We start from the raw sequence: 20472 nt of genomic DNA, 5'->3' as shown, positions 1-20472 counted from the left end.
GGCCATCACATGACCCTGGGACTCTGCAACTGTCACAAACCCATGTAGGAGAAGATGAGGCAGAATCTTGGGGGGGGGGGGAGTCAAGAGAGGAAGCAGCCTGGAATCATTACATTCCAGCAAGCTATCCCAAGTCCAGTCCCACTTCAGTTCCATTCACTCTTATCTAGCATCCGTTTAGCGCTGACTGTTGGTTGACTAGAGTCATGTGAATAGGCTTGAGCCGTAAATCATCTTAACCATAGTTGAACATTAACATAGTTTCAGATGCAAAGACTCAGAACCACAGTTAAAATTAGGGTCAAGAAGATTGATTGCTCAAGCTGATAGGCGAGAATCTACTGTGCAATTACAATCCAATTGCTACAATCCAATTTGCTGAGTATTGTGCAAATTTAGACAACGACTCAGTTCCTACAGGTAATCCTCAACAACTTATGATCGCAAGTGGAACCAGAACTTCCTCTGTAAACAAGGCAGTCATTGTGAGTTACTTATGCAAATCACTTATGGTCATTAAATTAAGCATGCGACAGTTCTTAAGTGAGTCAGATTTCCCCCCCCCTTGACTTTGCTTATTGGAAGCTTCCCCCCCCCCCCCGGGACACCCTGGGGCACTGCAGCCATTGTGAAGGAATGTGCAATTCTCGACATCCTCACTTCCTCATTCTGTTTGGCCAATTGCTGCTTTGTTTTGGGCAGAAAAGAACACAAAGTAAGCTAGGTTTATTAAAGTCAAAAGAAGCCGAGAAACCATGGTCACACTTTCTGTAGCCTCGAAGCACCTCCGTGGATCTTTGGAAGGTCAACGTTTGCAATCAGCCGAAAGGTGATTGGCCTTGGTGAATCCCCCTCTGCGATGTTGAATTTATGTTTTACTGACTGAGAAATAGGGTCCCAAGTAACACCCGTAACGAAAGAAGACTCCGAGGCTTGAGTTTCCTCAAAGTTCTGTTTTATTAGAGATGTCCTATTGGCACATCTGGGAAAACCCAAATCTGAAAGCTTCCAGGTATTCCCCACCCAAACGAAAGCCCAAGTCCCTGCCCAGCACCCACACGTCTGTCACGTGGCCCAATCAGACATGATCCAAAACTGGAGACGCCACCCAGTCACACCATCGCAGCTGCAGGGCAAAGTGGCCTTGACTTCCTGAGTAAGAATGTTATTTTCACTATGTATCATCTACACCAGTGACGTGTGGTGAGGTTTATGGCTGGTGAGGCTGGTGACATCATCAGAAAGGCGGGGAATGGGACCACATGTGCTGGAGGCTGAGGCTGCTTCAGCCTCCAACACACGTGATCCCATTCCCCACCTTCCTGAGCGCGCTCCACTGGCTCACGCTCCGCGATCCCCAACAGCAGCTGCTTTTCTGTGCGTCTGGCGTTTAGGACATCCAGCTGTCTACCTAAACACCAGACGCACAGAAAAGCACTGAAAAGCACTTCACCTCCAAGCCACTTCGTCTTGATGACGTCGCCGACGGGCGCGGCTGGACGGAGTTAACCAGAGTGGCGCCGAGGGGTCCGGGCGGACGAAAGAGCGAGCGAGCGAGCGATGGAGGATCAGGCAGCCTGATCCTCGGTCGCTCGTCCGCCGGACTGCCTCGGCGCCACTCTGGCTACTTCCGTCCGTCCGCGCATGGCAGCTGCGGCAATGTCATCAAGCCCCTGCCACTTCTGGACGTCTATTGCAGTCGCGAGGAGCGCGCAAAGTACAGCGGAGGCAGGAAGGTTATTGGCGCTTCCGAGAACCCTCCTGCCTCCGTCGGTTGCCCAGCTGGCACCGCCCCGCGCGCGCTCTTCCTCCTCCCTCCTCTTCGTCTTATATATATGAAACTCCCTTGTGGATATTATTATTATATATTATTATTTCATGATGAGAGGTGAGGCTCTGCCTCCCCTGCCTCCCCTCACCGCACGTCCCTGATCTACACTCTATATAATCCCCCCTCCCATTTTCCCACAGTAGAAAATGTGGCAGAGCCTGACATGTATGTTTTACCAACAAAGAAATAAATAAAGTCTTTGTCGGTAAAACATAAATTGAACAAAAAAATAGTTTGTCGGGGAAGCAGCTGCCTGCAAAGGCCTCTCGATTGGGGCTGAAAGGCAAAAGTGGAAGCAATATGCTCCCTCCCCTAATTGGGTAAACCAGGTTGCCCACTGGGGGGGGGGGAAACCCACTTCACACTGTATGATGCCCTTTCTGAAAAGGAAAATAGTCATCAGTTAATTGCCTCTTGACTGCGCAGTTCTAACAGCACCTCTCCTTGAAACAGGGGGGCTGTCAGGGTTCCAAGTAAGACCCCCAACGAAAGAAGACTCTGAGTTTCCTCATAGTCCCATTTTATTAGAAATGTCATATTGTCACATCTGGGGAAACCCAAAACTGAAAGCTTCCAGTTTCCCCCCACCCAAACAAAAGTCCTTGCCCAGCACCCACATGTCCATCACATGGTCCAATCAGGCACCGTCCCAACTGGAGAGGCCTCCCAGTCACACCCCTCCAGGCGCAGGGTAAGGTGTCCTTGACTTTCGGAGAAAGGAATGTTATGTAGACTATATATCTCCCCTACTACATATAATCCCTTCTCCCAATTTCCCACAGCATTGCATGTGGCTGGCCTGAAGCCCCAATGCAAAAGGCGGCTTCCGGGCCCGAGAGGGGAAGCGATCTGGCCGAAACCAATTTTTATCCTTCTGGATTAAGAAACTCGTTTTCTATTAGGTCCCTGTGCCAATGAAGTGGGAGCTTTATCTGGGCATGGCATCTTCTATTGGGGATGGGAAGGCCTCTTCCCAGCTCTTTCTCACCTGGCATCCCATGTGTGCAAACACATCCCATGTGTACAAAATGAATTCTGCTCTTCAAAAACTCTGTCGCAAGATAAGCTTTGCAGGGCACACCGTAAAGTTTATAGTCATGACACACTATTTAAATAGGGGGAAAGAGTATATAAACAGTGGAGGAAATAAAGATACAGCTGATTGATCCTGATTCAGCTGGCAAATGCCTCCAGGGCTGGGCCCTCGCAGTTTATCTCTAGATCTGCACACGTAATAAAGTTAGTTCTGGTAGTTTTCTTGGGTAAGTCAGTTTTAGGGGATTTCCAAGTACAAATCGAATGGCAGGAGGAAATGACACCCCAGCAAAACAACAACAGGTTTTGATCAAATAATAGTAATGTTTTCCCTTATATAAAGCTGTAGCTTCTTGCAAACTAGGGATTTGTTTTATGTGTGCGCAACGTGGAATAAATCTCATTTTAGCTGGGGAAGGGAAAATCTCTTGCTGGGAGAATTCAATTCTTGGTGACTTCATGGCCACCTCACTGGCAGTTTCTCCAGAGTTGGCAAAGAGATGGTGAGATTGCAGGAATCCTCAGTTGCTGACCTCACACGTTTATTGCTTTTATTTATTTATTATGTCTACATCTCGCTATCCAAATTCATGGGCAGGATAGGTTCCCCGTCTTGGTGGTGCTGCTGACCCAGAGCATATAATTCGTTGTAATAAATTTTGCTACTTTGCATGCAGAATGCAATGCATACAGAATGTTGGAAAGGAATTAAGCTTCAAAGGGCCTCCAGACTGCCTGTCTGTTTGTCCATCCATTATCTGGATAACACCCACAAAACAATTCCCCTAAAATACCCCAAAGGGGGAATGGACTCAGATGCTGCTGGCAGCTCCCTCTTCTTCCTTCCCCTGGCAATGGGAACCGCAGCTATTCTTAAGCAGGTGCCACTTTGCTTAGCCTCGTTGGCCTTTCTATCCCAACGCAATGTCAGAAAGAAAGGGCTAGGAAGTCCATTTACCAGGATTGTGCAAAGGAGGTGATGGGGAGAAGAAGCCAGCAAAAGGCAATTGAGCTGGAAATGGGCTGGGATCTGCAGAAGAAGAAAAAAATACGTTCACATAAGTTTGCCCAGCTCATCTACAAAGGAGAGACAGCTGGCAGGGGATCAAATTCCTTGTGTGTCAATTCTGCATCTTGAACTTTTTGTTATTTTAGGTGGCATCTGCGGGAGGTTGGTTCCCAAAGTAAAGATAATAGTGTGCAACTGAAAGCCAGCTCCTTCTTATCTATTTGTTCATATGATCATGATAAAACAGGAAGGTTTAGTAAATACGACTTTTGGCAATTTTGTTCCCAAAATATGAAAGAATGGACATGGGGAGCAGTCCCAGCATTGGAGCTGAGGTTAATTTTAACCCCTTTATTGTGGTGCAAAGGTGAGAGCTGCCATCTTTCAGCAATCCAGAATTCAGAAAGAGTGATGAAAAAATCCCCAACTCTCTGCTGCAATCCAGTGGTGATCCAGGTTTTTGAAGCCCAGAGTCCCGCGAACTCTTCTGCCTGGCACAAATACATAATCTAGAATAGTTTTGGTTTTGCTGAGTACAGCCCAAAACTTTCCGGTTTATTCACAGGTTGTTTTCTTTGTGAGCAATAATAGGATGCTCCGGTTTAATTCTGAAGGGACTTATCAAGCAATTATAAACTGTAAACTATAAAAGACGCTTCCTTTCCCCTGTGTTGTCCTAACTTGTGGGCAGAATAAAATGCAAATTATGTGTTGGGCCCTCAGGATACACCCTATTGTGGAAACAGAACTCAAGTTGACAACAATCAATGGTTTGCAATTCAAGGCTTTAAAAACTTGGGATGGCTATTTTTTTATTGGCATTGCTACGCCCCTTGCTTTCTCTCACATACTAATCAAAGCTAATTATATATATTTAAATGGGCTAGTGAGTGGGAGAAAGCGGCCATATATTATTGGACTGTGTCATTTATATTTGCCCACAAACTCAGGTAAATAAAATCCTGTTTCCTTAAGCTGAGACTCTGGGGTTTAAGTGCTTATTTGAGCCACCCAGAGAAGCCCCACAGCAAAATGGGGACAAATAAATTTAGCAAATAAATAAGAAGTTAAAGGGGGAAAAAGCAACTCTTTATTACTTAATTGTTAGAAAATCTGTGTCTTTCTACAAAAGATGGGATTTTTAGAAATCTGAATTTAGCTTCTTAACAGGCTAATAGAGTTGGAAGGGACCTTGTTGGTCATCTAGTCCAACCCCCTCTGCCCAAGCAGGAGACCCTAAACCATTTCTGACAGATGTCAGTCCAGTCTCTTCTTGAAAGCCTCCAGTGATGAAGCTCCCACAACTTCCAAAGGCAACTTCTGTTCCATGGGTTGATTGTTCTCACTGTCAGAAAATTCCTTCTTATTTCCAGGTTGAACCTCCCCTTGAACAGTTTTCATCCATTGTTCCTTGTCTGGCCTTCGGGTGCTTTGGAGAATAGCTTGACCCCCTCCTCTCTGTGGCAGCCCCTCAAATATTGGAAGACTGCTATCCTGTCTCCCCTGGTCCTTCTCTTCCCTAGACCAGCCGTGCCCAGTTCATTCTTCATATGTTTGAGTCTACAATCCCCTAATCATCCTGGTTGCTCTTCTCTGCACTCTTTCTAGGGTCTCTTTGCAGTGCCATTCATCAAATTTTCTAACGTGCTATGTTGTCAGAATAACTCTGCCATAACTCTGACTGAGACAATGCAGTTGTAAAGATCACGGGACCTTGCTGTGGAATCTCTCCTTCCAGGACCTGGTGGACTGGGGGAAGCCTCTGCTCTGGCAAGTGGGCCACCTGCGGGAGAAGTACGATGAATGGGTGCACCAGCCGGTGGATCGACCTATTCGCCTCTTCCATTCGAATCTCCTGGAGTCCCTCTCCAGGGCAACATGGTAAGAGCCAGGGGTGGAGCAGGAGTGTGCAATGGGTGCAGGCCAAAGGCACAGAGGTCCCAAGAAAACAGGTCTGGCCAGGATAAAGAGCCGTGGTGACACAATGATTAGAATGCAGTATTGCAGGATGACTCTACCCACTGCCAGCAGTTCGATCCTGACCAGCTCAAGCCTTCCGTCCTTCCGAGGTGGGTAAAATGAGGACCTAGATTGTTGGGGGCAACAGACTGACTCTGTAAACCGCTTAGAGAGGGCTGTGAAGCACTGTGAAGCGGTATATAAGTTTAAGTGCTATTGCCCTTCCTTCTTTCCTTCTTTCCTTCTTTCCTTCCTTCCTTCCTTCCTTCCTTCCTTCCTTCCTTCCTTCCTTCCTGTTGACTCAGCCTTCCATTCTTCTGAGGTGGGTAAAATGAGGACCCAGATTGTTTGGGGGCAAATAGGCTGACTCTGTAAACCGCTTAGAGAGGGCTGTAAAGCAGTATATAAGTCTAAGTGCTATTGCTATTTCCCTTCCTTCCTTCCGGTTGACTCATCCTTCCATCCTTCCAAGGTTGATAAAATAAGGACCCAGATTGTTGGGGGCCAATAGGCTGACTCTGTAAACTGCTTAAAGAGAGCTGTAAAGCACTGTGAAGTGGTATATAAGTCTAAGTGCTATTGTCTGTCCTTCCTTCCTTCCTTCCTTCCTTCCTTCCTTCCTTCCTTCCTTCCATCCATCCATCCATCCATCCATCCATCCATGGTGTGCAATGATTAGAATGCAGTATTGCAGGCTGACTCTGCCAACTGCCAGCAGTTTGATCCTGACCAGCTCAAGGTTGTCTCAGCCTTCCATCCTTCTGAGGTTGATAAAATGAGGACCCATATTATTGGGAGCAAGAGGCTGACTCTGTTAACTGCTAAGAACTATAAACGTCTAAGTGCTATTCCTATGTGGGTGGGGAGCATTGATACATATGAAGAAGGAACATGTTTTCGATTCCTTGATTGCCGTTGCAATCTTTTTTTTTATCTCCACTACCACTCTGCTTAGATAACCAAGGCTAGGACAAAATAAAAATGAATTTAGAGTAAGAATGAGGCAACCCATAACACTTTGGGTCATTGTTTCAGAAATATTTTCTTGCTGGATTACCTAGTGCCTTCAACAGTGGCAGAGCTGTGGTGGCGCAGTGGTTAGAATGCAATATTGCAGGCTAATTCTACCAACTGCCAGCAGTTTGATTCTCACTGGCTTAAGGTTGACTCAGCTTTCCCTCCTTCCGAGGTCGGTAAAATGAGGAGCCACATTGTTGGGAGCAAATAGGCTAACTCTAAACCGCTTAGAGAGGGCTGTTAAAGCACTGTGAAGTGGCTTATAAGTCTTAAGTGCTATTGCTATTTTCCTTCCTTGTGGTTAGAGTGCAGTATTGCAGGCTAACTCTGCCCACTGCCAATAGTTCGAATCTCACCAGGCTCAAGGTTGACTCAGCCTTCCATCCTTCGGAGGTGGGTTAAATGAGGGGCCAGATTGTTGGAGGCAAATAGGCTGACTCTGTAAACCGCTTAGAGAGGGCTGTGAAGCGGTATATAAGTCAAAGTGCTATTGCATTTGCTATTTCCCATGTACTTGAAAACTTGAAAGCTTATGGAAGCTATTCAGAGTGTCTTGAAAGTAGCTCGTGCTAAAATGTAAACCGCAGTCAGACATCAGAGGCAACAGGCTGACTCTGTAAACCGCTTAGAGAGGGCTGTAAAGCATTATGAAGCAGTATGTAAGACTAAGTGTGATTGCTATTGCTATAAAGCTGTTTCATTTCTTGCCACTGAGCTGGCCGTGGCTGATCTCAGATGGCAAGCAGACTTGGCTTTGGCTGGTATTTGGATGAGGACCACGAGGGCTGCAGAATTAGACTTAGAAGTTCTTACAAAGGCAGAAGAAGACAGCTCACTTTAACCCTGCTGCCATAACCATTGGGAATCAGTGGAGATCATGCTCCGGTCAAAGGTGACTTTCAGTGAAATATGGCTAGTGTGAGAGCAATAGCTTATATACCTCTTCACAATGCTTTGCAGCCCTCTCTGAGCGGTTGACAGAGTCAGCCTCTTGCCCCCAACAATCTGGGTCCTCATTTTACCCACTTTGGAAGGATGGAAGGCTGAGTCAACCCTGAGCCAGGAAGGAAGGAAGGAAGGAAGGAAGGAAGGAAGGAAGGAAGGAAGGAAGGAAGGAAGGAAGGAAGGAAGGAAGGAAGGAAGGAAGGAAGGAAGGGCAATAGCACTTATATACCACTTCACAGTGCTTTCCGGGATCTCTCTAAGCGGTTGACAGAGTCAGCCTATTGTCTCCCAACAATCTGGCTCCTCATTTTACTCACTTTAGAAGGACGGAAGGCTGAGTCAACCCTGAGCCAGTCAGGATCGAACTCCTGGCAGTGGGTAGAGTCATCCTGCAATACTTCATTCTAACCACTGTGCTGAGGAAGGGAAGGGAAAGGAAAGGAAAGGAAAGGAAAGGAAGGAAGGAAGGAAGGAAGGAAGGAAGGAAGGAAGGAAGGAAGGAAGGAAGGAAGGAAGGAAGGAAGGAAGGAAGGAAGGGCAATAGCACTTATATACCACTTCACAGTGCTTTCCCACCCTCTCTAAGCGGTTGACAGAGTCAGCCTATTGTCTCCCAACAATCTGGCTCCTCATTTTTACCCACCTCGGAAGGCTGGAAGGCTGAGTCAACCTTGAGCCTGCTGAGATTCGATCTGCCAAATTGCAGGAAGACGGCAGTCAGCGGAGGTAGCCTGCAGTACTGCACTCTGACCACTGCGCCCCCACGGCCCATCTTTTGCATAGTTACCCTCCTTCGTGGCCCCTTTAGAAACGAGAAGTTCCAGGATAATTGTGGGGGGAGCTTGCACTTGTCCCGAAGCTTTGCAAAGCTGTGTTCAAAAGGGCTAAGCCCCTGGCCTTTTAGAGCAGCTCATAGCCCGCCCACCCCTGCTCCCCTCCAACCCCCAGATTTGGGGACCAGGTCAAAGGTATTAACAGTCACGCAGCTGGAATTGCAGGTGCTGTTTCTTAGCAACTCACAGCTGCTGAGTGGGGCCAGTAGGGGATTAGGGAAGAATTGTAGAGGAAAAAGTCAACACTTTCTGGTACACAGACTGGTCCTGATTTGGTTCAGGGAGGGATAGGGGTGGGTTGCTGCCGCATTACTGCCGGTTTGCTTTGTGTGCGCTTTGCTGCGCACATGTGCGCAGTTGCCTGCAAAGTGTTCTGTGCATGCCCAGAACATGAAACAAGCTGGCAATAGCAGCAGCGGCTGGGGAATTGGTTCGGGGGCATGGCCAGTCTGTCGTCCCTACCGGTTCGGCAACCCAGTCCCAATTTCCACTACTGGTTTGCCCGAACTGGTATGAACCAGTAGCAACCAGCTCAGGGGTGGGAGACCTAGCTTCATTTAGGGCAGGGGTGAGGAACGATGGTCCCTTTATGACTTGTGGACTCTGACTCCCAGAATTCCTGAGCCATGGCCGGCTCAGGATTTCTGGGAGTCGAAGTCCACAAGTCATAAAGGGACCATCGTTCCCCATCCCTGATTTAGGGAGAGCAGAGGCAAACTCGGTTCCTTGGACTGCATGGGCCCCATCAGGCTTTTCTTTTCCTATTCCCAGTCTTGTTCGTTGGTCTTGAGATCTCCTGTTGGTTTCCCCTTCAAGCCCTGAATCTGTTTAGCGTTTCCAAGATCAGTTGAGGTTGGCTTGGTGCCTCCTGTGGCCGTTCGCACTTTCGAGTCCTGCCCTGGGCACAAAGCCACCTGGATGACCTTGGGCTAGTCACTTCCTCTTCAATTCACGCCTGAAAAGTCTTGCCAAGAAAATAGCAGGGACTTCTCCAGGCAGCCTCTGAGAATCAGACACGATTGAAGGGGGGTGGGAAGAACAAGGTCTTTCACAAACAGCCCCCTTGGCTTCCAGACAAATCCCAAGATCAGGAAAGAAGCCTTTGTGTTTGGCCTTTTCAGTCACGGTGGAAGTGGTGGGTTCTAGCCGGTACAGCCGTACCGGTAGTAGCCGGGAGCAGCGGCCACCGTTCCGGTACAGTGGCTAGTTTGGCCCACCCGCCCACCCACGTTCCATACCTATAATGTGACCGGCCAATTGTGCACAGCGTGTGACACCCGCGTCACCTCTGCCGAACAGCTGGGTGTCGCAGGGGAGGTGGCGAGCATGCCAAGGACACCTTATGCGCAGCATAGCAGTTGCGATGGGGACCGGAACCCACCACTGCATGGAGGTCTTGTTGGGGGGGGGAATCTCCTGGAGAAATTGCCCCTGAAGGAAGTCAGAGAAATGGTCCTGACAGTTTCTTTGTGTGCAGATTCAGTGCAGAATCTGAGAAAGCTGCTTCGGCCCCCTTTGAAGGCCAGATTTCGATTGCAGGATGTGTCGCAAATCCAAAACCAGTTTGACCCTCGTTTTTCTTCCAGGCACGTTGTCTGTATATTCTGGCTACCGGTGGTGTTTTTCCTCAGCTGGCACTGCTACACCACCCTTGCGCAGGGCAAAACCCAGCTGTTTGCCTCCTTCACATCAGGTGAGGCTTCTGTGCCGGCCGGTACCGTTTTCACACAAAACTCCCTGCGCACTTGAGGGAGCCAAAATGGAGACAGCAGAGGGCGTGGGAAGTATCTCAACATGCTCTCCTCCTTACTCCAACCACTTGCACCCAGTAGCTTTGGAATCCCTGTGGGCAAGTATCTAGGAGCCTGATGGGAGTGGATGCAACTGGGAGTAAGCAAACAGCCAGTCTGGTCTAGAGGTAAAGTCATCAGGCTAGAAACTGGGAGATGGTGAGTTCTAGTTTGGCCTTAGGCATGAAATCTATTTGGATGTCTTTGGGCCAACCATTAGGAGACAGTGAGTTCTAGTCCCGTCTTAGGCATGAAAGTTGGTTGGGTGACTTGGGCCAATCACCAGGAGACAGTGAGTTCTAGTCCTGGTTGGGTGACTTTGGGCCAATCACCAGGAGACGGTGAGTTCTAGTCCTGGTTGGGTGACTTTGGGCCAATCACCAGGAGACGGTGAGTTCTAGTCCTGGTTGGGTGACTTTGGGCCAATCACCAGGAGACGGTGAGTTCTAGTCCTGGTTGGGTGACTTTGGGCCAATCACCAGGAGACGGTGAGTTCTAGTCCTGGTTGGGTGACTTTGGGCCAATCACCAGGAGACGGTGAGTTCTAGTCCTGGTTGGGTGACTTTGGGCCAATCACCAGGAGACAGTGAGTTCTAGTCCTGGTTGGGTGACTTTGGGCCAATCACCAGGAGACGGTGAGTTCTAGTCCTGGTTGGGTGACTTTGGGCCAATCACCAGGAGACGGTGAGTTCTAGTCCTGGTTGGGTGACTTTGGGCCAATCACCAGGAGACGGTGAGTTCTAGTCCTGGTTGGGTGACTTTGGGCCAATCACCAGGAGACGGTGAGTTCTAGTCCTGGTTGGGTGACTTTGGGCCAATCACCAGGAGACGGTGAGTCCTAGTCCTGGTTGGGTGACTTTGGCCCAATCACCAGGAGACGGTGAGTTCTAGTCCTGGTTGGGTGACTTTGGGCCAATCACCAGGAGACGGTGAGTCCTAGTCCTGGTTGGGTGACTTTGGGCCAATCACCAGGAGACGGTGAGTTCTAGTCCTGGTTGGGTGACTTTGGGCCAATCACCAGGAGACGGTGAGTTCTAGTCCTGGTTGGGTGACTTTGGGCCAATCACCAGGAGACAGTGAGTTCTAGTCCCGGTTGGGTGACTTTGGGCCAATCACCAGGAGACGGTGAGTTCTAGTCCTGGTTGGGTGACTTTGGGCCAATCACCAGGAGACAGTGAGTTCTAGTCCTGGTTGGGTGACTTTGACCACCTACTTTGCAGTCAGAAGAGTGGAAAATAAACAGGTTGACTGCCTGCCGACAGGCATTAAAATGTAGTGCAAACCCTAAAATAAAGCAGGGTGTGTGTGTGTGTGTGTGTGTGTGTGCGTGTGTTTCCCTGCCCCAATTCAAGCAGTCAAGAAAAGGGTGTGGGCTGGCCAAGTTTTCTTTGCAATATCGCTTCACCCAGTTTGCAAGGTTGCCCGTTGTCCCCGATCTCCGCAGGTTCCGCCCTCCGCAGGTGCCTCTCTGTGGCAGGAAGGGAGGAGAAAGCACGCTTGGGGGGGGGGGAGAAACTGCAAAGATCGGGGAAGGCACAGGAGGCAGGAATGCGGGGGGGGTGACATGTGCAGGGACCATCTGCGTATCTGCGCAGGCAGGTCGAATGCGTGGGGGACAGGGCGCATGTGTGTGGCATGCTCATTGGGGGTTGAGGCCTGCGCGTGTGCATTTGCGGGGCTTGTGCGCTTTGGGCCCTTGACACCAAAAAGGCTAACCATCATCGGACTAGATGACCTGCAAGGTCCCTTCCAACTCTGTTAACTCTGTAATTTCTTGACCTCCTTCTCTACGAGCAGCCTACCTCTGACTCCCAGAGGTTGGGGGGCAAGCAGAGCGTTGCATTGATGCCCTGTTTCTGGGCCTCCCAGAAGAGCCCCCGGCTGGCTGGCTGCTGTTGGAGATGAGCCTTCATTGGCGCGTGCTCTGCTCCGGGGGGGCCTTTCTCTTCTCACCCATTGCCGCTTTTCCTCCCTCTGCGCAGCCTACGCCATTCCTGTCCACAAGTACTGCTTCCCGCTGCTCTTCGTCCTGGGAATCTTCACCTGGTCCCTGGTGGAGTATATCATCCATCGCTTCCTCTTCCACATGAACCCTCCAGCCAACAGCTATTACCTGATCACCCTGCATTTCCTGCTCCACGGCCAGCATCATAAGGTAGGGGAGCCCTGGGAAACTGGGGCGATGGCAGCTTGGGGTGAGAGTCTGGCACATGGACAGCATCATAAGGTAGGGGATCCTGGGCCTGCCTCACCGTATCAACCAGCTCAAGAGCAGCCCAAAGGGAGGTTTGGCTCCGCAGAGCACCCGGAGGCTTCAGATGGTCCAGAATGCGGCCATGCGGGTTGTCATGGGGTACCTAGGTGCTCCCATGTTACACCCCTTTTAGGCGGCCTACACTGGTTGCCGGTTGTTTTCCGGGTGCGATTCAAGGTACTAATTATGACCTTTAGGCCCAGGGTACCTGCGAGACCACCTACTGCCACCAGTAGCCTCCCACCGTCCAGTACGATCCCACAGAGTTGGCCTCCTCAGGGTGCCGTCGCCCAGGCAGTGTCGGCTGGTGACCCCCAGGGGGAGAGCCTTCTCTGTGGGAGCCCCTTCCCTCTGGAATGAGCTGCCCCCGGAGCTTCGCATAATCCCCGACCTCCGGTCCTTCCGACGCGCCCTAAAAAGTTGGCTTTTCCAGCAAGCCGGCCTGGCCTGTTAATTTTATTTAAGTTTTTAAAATGTTATTGTCATATTAATTGGGTTTGTTTCTTGGATTGTTTCTAATTTCCTTTTAACTTTTGTAATATGTGTTTTTTAATGCTGTATGCCACCCTGAGTCCTTTGGGGGAAGGGCGGCATATAAAACCAATAAAACAAACAAACAAACAGTTTTGCACATTGAAGAGGACTTCCAATATTGCAAAAGTGTCAGCCATGGAAAAGTCAAGGCAGACGATGGGTAAACAGGGAATGCCTAGGCTTTGGGAGGCTTGTAGAGTGCTCCGGGGGGGGGGGGGAAATGAGCAAAAAGCAACCTGTTTCCCACTCGTTTTTGCCCTCCCCAGCCCCCAGGAGCACTTTGCAAGCCTCCCAAACCCTCTGCAGAAATGAGTGAAAAACGGGCCATTTTTTGCTCAGTTTTGCCCCCCAGCCCCCAGGAGCATTCTATAAGCCTCCTAAAGGCTATTCGTGTCCTTTTCTGACAAAAAATGGGCCCGTTTTTGCGAAAAACGGGCTGTTTTTTACTCGTTTTTGCCCTCCTACCCCCCAGGAGCACCCCACAAACCTCCTAAAGGCTATTCATGCCCTTTTTGGGGGAGGGGGAACGGGCCATTTTCCGCAAAAAAATGGGGCATTTGGGGGAGGTGTGCAGAGTGCAAAAACTTCTTTTTTTAATTTGCCTCTTCAAAATCTTGGTGTGTCTTATACTCGGAAAAATATGGTAGTTTAAACTACTAGGTAAAAGTAAGAAGTCGCCGTTTGATGGTATTACCCTATTCTACTGCCCCAAAGGAAGTCGGAAGTCAAAGACATGATGAGTCTCAAAGTGTTCTGTGCTCGGTTAAGTTGCTGCCCGACTTAGGGCAATTCTGCACAATATCCCCAGCTTGTTCTCTTCCAGTCTGTTCCTTCAATTTATTTAAGGGATCCCAGGCTGGATTTGACAGGGGCTGGCTCATCACTCCCATTAATTGCCCTTCTAGCTGTATGGGAAGAGTGAGCTATACCAAGTGGTCCAGAGGTGGGTTCTTACTTATTCGGTCCGGTTCGGACGAATAGGTGGTAAAAATCTAGCGTACGTTTCCGAACCATGGTAGCCTGGCCATGCCCCCAAACCGGTTCCCTCAGTCGCTACTGCCGTTGTCGGCATGTTTTGAGGCTGGAAAAGGAAGCAGAGAGAAACAGTCCTGTTGCAAAGGTACGCAACAGGGCGGGGGGAAAGAAATTCCAAATTCAGCCTCCTGGTACGGCGCGAGGCTTTGGGTGAAGGTGGGAGGGAGGTTGAGCAGCAGGTTGAGTGAGGGGTAGGTGGGGGCTTTTTCCCTTCTCCTTGCCTCCAGGAACACTCTGCAGGCTTCGGCAGGGCTGGGGGGTGGGGAAAACGCTCGTTTTTGCAAAAAACTAGCAAAAAATGGGGGCATTTTGGCCTTCCCCCAGCCCTGCTGAAGCCTGCAGAGTGTTCCTGGAGGACAGGGAGGACTTACTGGGTAGTTTGCAGGCGCTCCCTTAGCTCCGGCAAGGCTGGAGCCTCCCCCCCCCATCAAAACTTTTCTCCACTGTTTCAGTGGGCTTGGTGGGGGGGTCATATGACTGAGTGTGCATGAGTGATGTCTAGTTGGCCACGCCCACTCAGTCACATGCCCCCCCCCCCGTCTAGCCACTGAACCGGTAGTAAATATTTTTGAAACCCACCCCTGAAGTGGTCCCTGGATCATCCCTTCACGATGGAGCCCCTTCACCCTAGAGGGATGTGGTCGCATCTTTCCCACCCACCTAGTTTTATCCAAAGTCCTAACCTTTTTGTGAAGTTACATCCTTGCAATTAGCTTTGTTTACGACTCAAGTCTTCTACCCTATTTGGCCAGCCTCCCTGCAATTTAGGCGTGTTTAAGGCTCTGGCATTCCATGCCACTCAGCTCTCTGCAAAGTTCAGCACCCTTGCTAGGCGTTTTAATCCTCAGGGCAGGAAGAGGTCGAAAGCATTTGGATTTTCCTCCAGCCCCAATGTTACCACTTCCGCTGGATGGGTGGGAAGGATATTCTACTGAGCCACAAAGGACCCATTTCCGTTTTAGAGAAACCGAGATCCAAAGAGGAGTAGGATTTGTCATAATTCCAGCTTTTCAGGTAGAAGCCCTGGAGACGAGTGCCACAGTGCTCAATGTGGGGGTGGGATGGGGGGTTGCCCCCAAAAAATCAAGATCCTGCGGGATCAAAAGCTCACCCTTTTGATGTGCATCATGTGAACAGAAGGACTGGACTGAGCTTCAGTCATGCCCGGTGGCTGCCATCTTAAGAGGCATGCCCTTAAAATACTGGATGGAGACTGTCAGGGAATTCATTATTAGGGGACCAGAGGCTAACACATATATAAAGAACAGTTGCTGGAATTGGGTATGCCTAGTTTAATGAAAAGAAGGATCTTCTTATTAGGATTACTGCCTACAAAATACAAAAAAGAAACCCAGTACTTAATATTGCATATAATAATGGCGGCAAGGATTGCCTATGCCAGAAATGGGAAAACAAGCTAACCCCAAGCGAAGAGGAAATAATAAGAAAGGTGATGGACTGTGCCGAAATGGACAAGCTAACTAAAGAAATCCAGGGAAAAGAAGAATCAGAATTCTATCAGATATGGGACAAATGGTATAGGTGGATAGAGGAAAGAAATAGGAATCCTAGGCGATAAATAAGCAGAATGTGGTAGCTCTTATAGATTGTTGTCGGTGTTAAAATGTTTATTCATTGGATAATATAAATACGAATTATTCTGGATAAAAGTACTTTCAAACAAATGCAGTTAAAGGAGAATGTTGGTACATTCTTTAATTTAAAATGCACAATTCAATTTGAATGAAGTATAAAGAATGATTGTAGTAATGCACGGAATTTAATTGTAACCAATCGACATGCTAGCTGGAAGACGTATTGAAGAGTGTTTTGTGTGTGTGTTATCTGTCTAATTAAAACAATAAAAGAAAAGAAAGAAAAGAAGGACCAAGGGAGACAGCAGTCTTCCAACATCTCAGGGGCTGCCCCAAAGAAGAGGGAGTCAAGCTATTATCCAAAGCACCTGAGGGCAGGACAAGAAGCAATGGAAACTAATCAAGGGGAGGAGCAACTTAGAACTAAGCAGAAATTTCCTGACAGTTAGAAAAAGTAACCAGCGGAATAACTTGCCTCCAGAAGTTGTGAATGCTCCCTCACTGGAGGTTTTTAAGAAGAGATTGGGCAACCATTTGTCTGAAATGGTCTAGGGCTTCATGCCTGAGCAGAGGGTTGGACTAGAAGACCTCCAAGGTCCCTTCCAACTCTGGTATTCTGACTTCAACTCTCAGAGCTGATGGCCGGGGGATTCCTGGGAGTTGAAATCCACACAGCTTAAAGTTTGCAGAAGTTGAGAAACCCACCGTTCTACGGTATCTACTGAGACTTCATTTTCTCCGCTCTCCTCTCTCGCAGTCCCCGTTCGACCACTCCCGCCTGGTCTTCCCACCTGCGCCGGCCTCCCTGCTTTTCTTCGTGTTCTACTTTCTCGCTCAAGTGGTTTTCCCTGGAGAATTGGGGCTCTCCATCCTGTCCGGAGGAGTTGTTGGCTACATTATTTATGACATGATGCATTATTACTTGCACTACGGCTCGCCCAAAGAAGGAACCTACCTCTACGGTCTGAAGACCTATCATATCAAGCACCACTTCGAGCACCAGAAAGCAGGTGAGGGTGGGTACCGCGGAGGGGAGGGAGAGAGGGGTACAGCTGGGCTTTGAGTCCCTTTATTTGCTCCCAAGCATCTTAGCTTCCAGGAGCCAAACTAAGCCAGTACAGCAGGGGTGTCCAAACTTGGGAACTTTAAGACTTGTGGACTTCAACTCCCAGAATTCCCCAGCCAGCTGGCTGGGGAATTCTGGGAGTTGAAGTCCACAAGTCTTAAAGTTCCCAAGTTTGGACACCCCTGCAGTACAGGTATCCTTGACTTACAACAGTTTGCTTGTCATTTGAAGTGACAACAGCACTGAAAAAAGGAACATATGGTCATTTTTCACACTTATGGCTATTTTTCACACTTATGACCACTGCAGCATCCCCCTAGTCACACGATCAAAATTCAGACGCTTGCCAACTGGCCTTGTACGTGTGGAAAAATGCTTGGAAAAGGGGGAAAACATCAAATGCCGAAGAAAAACCAAATGCACAAGTATAGTTTAGGTCAGTGATGGCGAACCTATGGCACGCGTGCCACAGGTGGCATGCGGAGCCATTTGTCAGAGCATGTGAGGCGCTGCCCTGTCAGCTGTCCAGCGCGCATGCGTGCGCTGGCCAGCTGAGTTCACCCTTTTTTAAAGCCATTTTTCGCCCTCCCCAGGCTCCAGAGGCTTTATAGGAGCCTGGGGAGGGAGAAAAGAGCCCCCTCCCCCTCCCGGAGGCTTCATGAGCTTCCCTGAAGCCTCCGGAGTGCAAAAAACCGGCCCTATGGGCAAACCGGAAGTTTGGGAATAGACTTCCGGTTTCCTCGAAGGGTCGTTTTGACTGCTTCGGAGGCTTCAGGGAAGCCTCCTGAAGGTCCCTGAAGCCTCCGGGGGGGGCAGGGGGCTGTTTTCGCCCTCCCCATGCTCCTATAAAGCCTCTGGAGCCTGGGGAGGGCGAAAAAAGCATGCAAAAATGGGGGGGGGTCGCGCCTCTAGTGCATGCATACGGGCTGGGGGTGTCACGTATTGCATTATGGGTGCAGCACGCCTGCATCCGACCCCCCTGCGCTCCCCCCACTTATGGCACGCGAGCCAAAAAAGGTTCGCAATCATTGGTTTAGGTGGTTCCTGGGTCAATAGCAGTAACTGTGAAATGGATCTTGGAGACTCTGGAAAGAGTGCAGAGAAGAGCAAGAAAGAGGATTAGGGGACCGGAGGCTTAAACATACGAAGAACGGTTGCAGGAACTGGGTATGTCTAGTTTAATGAAAAGAAGGACTAGGGGAGACATGATAGCAGTCTTCCAATATCTCAGGGGTTGCCACAAAGAAGAGGGAGTCAAACTATTCTCCAAGGCACCTGAGGGCAGGACAAGAAGCAATGGGTGGAAACTAATCAAGGAGAGAAGCAGCTTAGAACTGAGGAGAAACTTCCTGACAGTTAGAACAAGGAATCAGTGGAACAAATTTCCTCCAAAAGTTGTGAATGCCCCAACACTGGAAGTTTTAAAAACGACATTGGACAACCATTTGTCTGAAGTGGTGTAGAGTTTCTTGCCTAAGCAGGGGGTTGGTCTAGAAGACCTCCAAGGTCCCTTCCAACTCTGTTATTCTGTATTTTGTATTATCATCCTGTATGTTCTTTTTTCCCCTCTGCTCCCTTCAGGTTTTGGGATTTCCAGCCGATTCTGGGATCGTCCCTTCCACACGCTGATTCTGGAAGAAAACGAGAAGAGCGATTAATGTCAAACTTTCCTGCTTGGCCCCTGGGGCTGCGACCAGAGTCCCGGCGGCTGTGGCTGGTGGAACTTTGCAGGGCCTGGAACAACCCTTGGACTTGGACTGGGGAGAGAACTGAGTCCCCTTTTCCTGCTGCTTTGTGGCCTTATTTTGGGGGTTTTGGGGGGACAAAGAGTGCCTTCAGACCTCCCGGAGCTGTGAAGAAGCAAATGGTGGGAAGAGGGCCAGTTGCATCTTAGCCTCATAGTCAGGGAACGGATGTCAGACAGAAATCCTGCTCAGCTTTATTTCCTTGTATGTAGGTATAATTTTATTAAAGATTTTTCTTAAACGAAAGAACATGAAAGCTAATGCAAACTAATATAAAGTGGGAACAAGAAAAGAGAAAAAAAAAAAAAAAAAAAACCAAAGAGAAAGCTGAAAGTGCAAGAAAAGGGGGAACGAAAAAGAAAAATAGGGGAAAATAGATACAAAAAAGTAGTTTCTGATCTAGTTTACAGCAGTTATAAGTACTTATTCTATGGTTACAACATAAGTCTTCTTTCTATAATGCATCCAAATCATTATAACCATAAACCATAAGATCATTTTTTCCCCTATTTTACACAGAAAGTCCATGAAAGGCTTTCCAGTTAGCAATAAACATAGATATTGTATTTTTTGTGATCGAAGAAATCAATGTAGCCATCTCAGCAAACTCCATCATCTTCACCAGCCATTCCCCCATGAGGGAAAGTGCCAAATCTTTCCCCTTTTGCGCCCAATGCTCAGCTGCCTTTCCAAGCACCAAAGTCTTATTTTGTCACCTACATGGTTGAATTGATCCCTATCACATCTAAGCAGATCTTGTGGGAGAACATGCCTTGCCAGGGGCTCCTGGCTGTTAGATGTCCTGGCTGCTGCGTTTTGTGGGGGAGAGAAAAGGATGTGGGGGAAAAAGAGGCCGTTTGTCAAAACCTTGGGGCGGACTGTGGTTTAACCACCCTTGCATGGATGCACCTTGGAAGCTCTTTATTGCTCTTTGCAGAACATTGAATGTAGAATAATAGGCCACATGAAGTAATGTGATGATGCCTTTGTGAGACCACACTTAGAATATTGCATCCGGTTTTGGTCACCACAATGCAAACAAGATATTCAGACTCCAGAAAGAGTGCAGAGGAGAGCAAGCAGGATGATTAGAGGGCTGGAGGCTAAACTTTATGAACGGTAGGAATTAGGTATGCTTAATCTAACCAAAAACAAACGACTGGGGTGACATTTAGAGCATTTTGCTTCCAATTTTGAGTAGCTGTCCCAGATGAGTCAGCCTATTCTTCAAAGTACTTGAGGACAGGACAAGAAATAATGGAAACTAATCAAGGAGTAAAGCAACCTAGAACTAAGGAGAAATTTCCTGACAGGTAAAGTGTTTCTTCCGGTGAGAACTCTCTATCAGGGCAACTACCCAAATATGGGACGGAGCAGTCGCTTTCGTGACAAACTATTTTTTGTGTTGAATTTATATTTTACCGGCAAAGAAATAAAGGGAGACCAGCATAGATCTACTTCAGGCTATTTAGCTCTCATCAGCTAGCCATACCCTTTCTGGGATTCGAACTGGCCTACTTCCCAGAGTCCCAGAAAGGGTATGGCTAGCTGATGAGAGCTAAATAGCCTGAAGTAGATCTTTGCTGGTCTCCCTTTATTTCTTTGCCGGTAAAATATAAACTCAAGGCTTCCTGACAGGTAGAACAATCAACCAGTGGAACAGAAGTTGCCTTCAGAAGCTGTGGGAGCTCCATCACTGGAGGCTTTCAAGAAGAGTCTAGACAGCAACTTTTCTGAAATAGTTCAGGGTCCCCGGCTTGAGCAGGGGAGGGGGCTGGACTAGAAGACCTCCAAGGTCTCTTCTGACTCCACAATTCTGTGATT

General features: G+C 48.7%; 1 protein-coding gene across 1 annotated transcript in view; it reads left to right on the top strand.

The window, feature by feature from the left end:
• The window catches only part of FA2H (fatty acid 2-hydroxylase), a 63572-nt gene extending 44303 nt beyond the window's left edge, over positions 1-19269 (top strand). The window contains exons 3-7 of the mRNA XM_081963048.1: positions 5614-5756; positions 10216-10322; positions 12402-12574; positions 16595-16847; positions 18485-19269. Of these exons, the coding sequence (XP_081819174.1) occupies positions 5614-5756; positions 10216-10322; positions 12402-12574; positions 16595-16847; positions 18485-18561 (753 nt within the window). The 3' untranslated portion in view covers positions 18562-19269. The remainder of the gene's footprint in view (positions 1-5613; positions 5757-10215; positions 10323-12401; positions 12575-16594; positions 16848-18484) is intronic.
• The last annotated feature ends 1203 nt before the right edge of the window (positions 19270-20472 follow it).

The sequence above is a fragment of the Natrix helvetica genome (genome assembly GCF_964273705.1).
Source record: "Natrix helvetica genome assembly, chromosome: 10".
NCBI classification, from domain to species: domain Eukaryota; kingdom Metazoa; phylum Chordata; class Lepidosauria; order Squamata; family Natricidae; genus Natrix; species Natrix helvetica.
The sequence above is the reverse complement of the archived record's forward strand: the minus strand, read 5'-3'. Positions and strand labels throughout refer to the sequence as shown.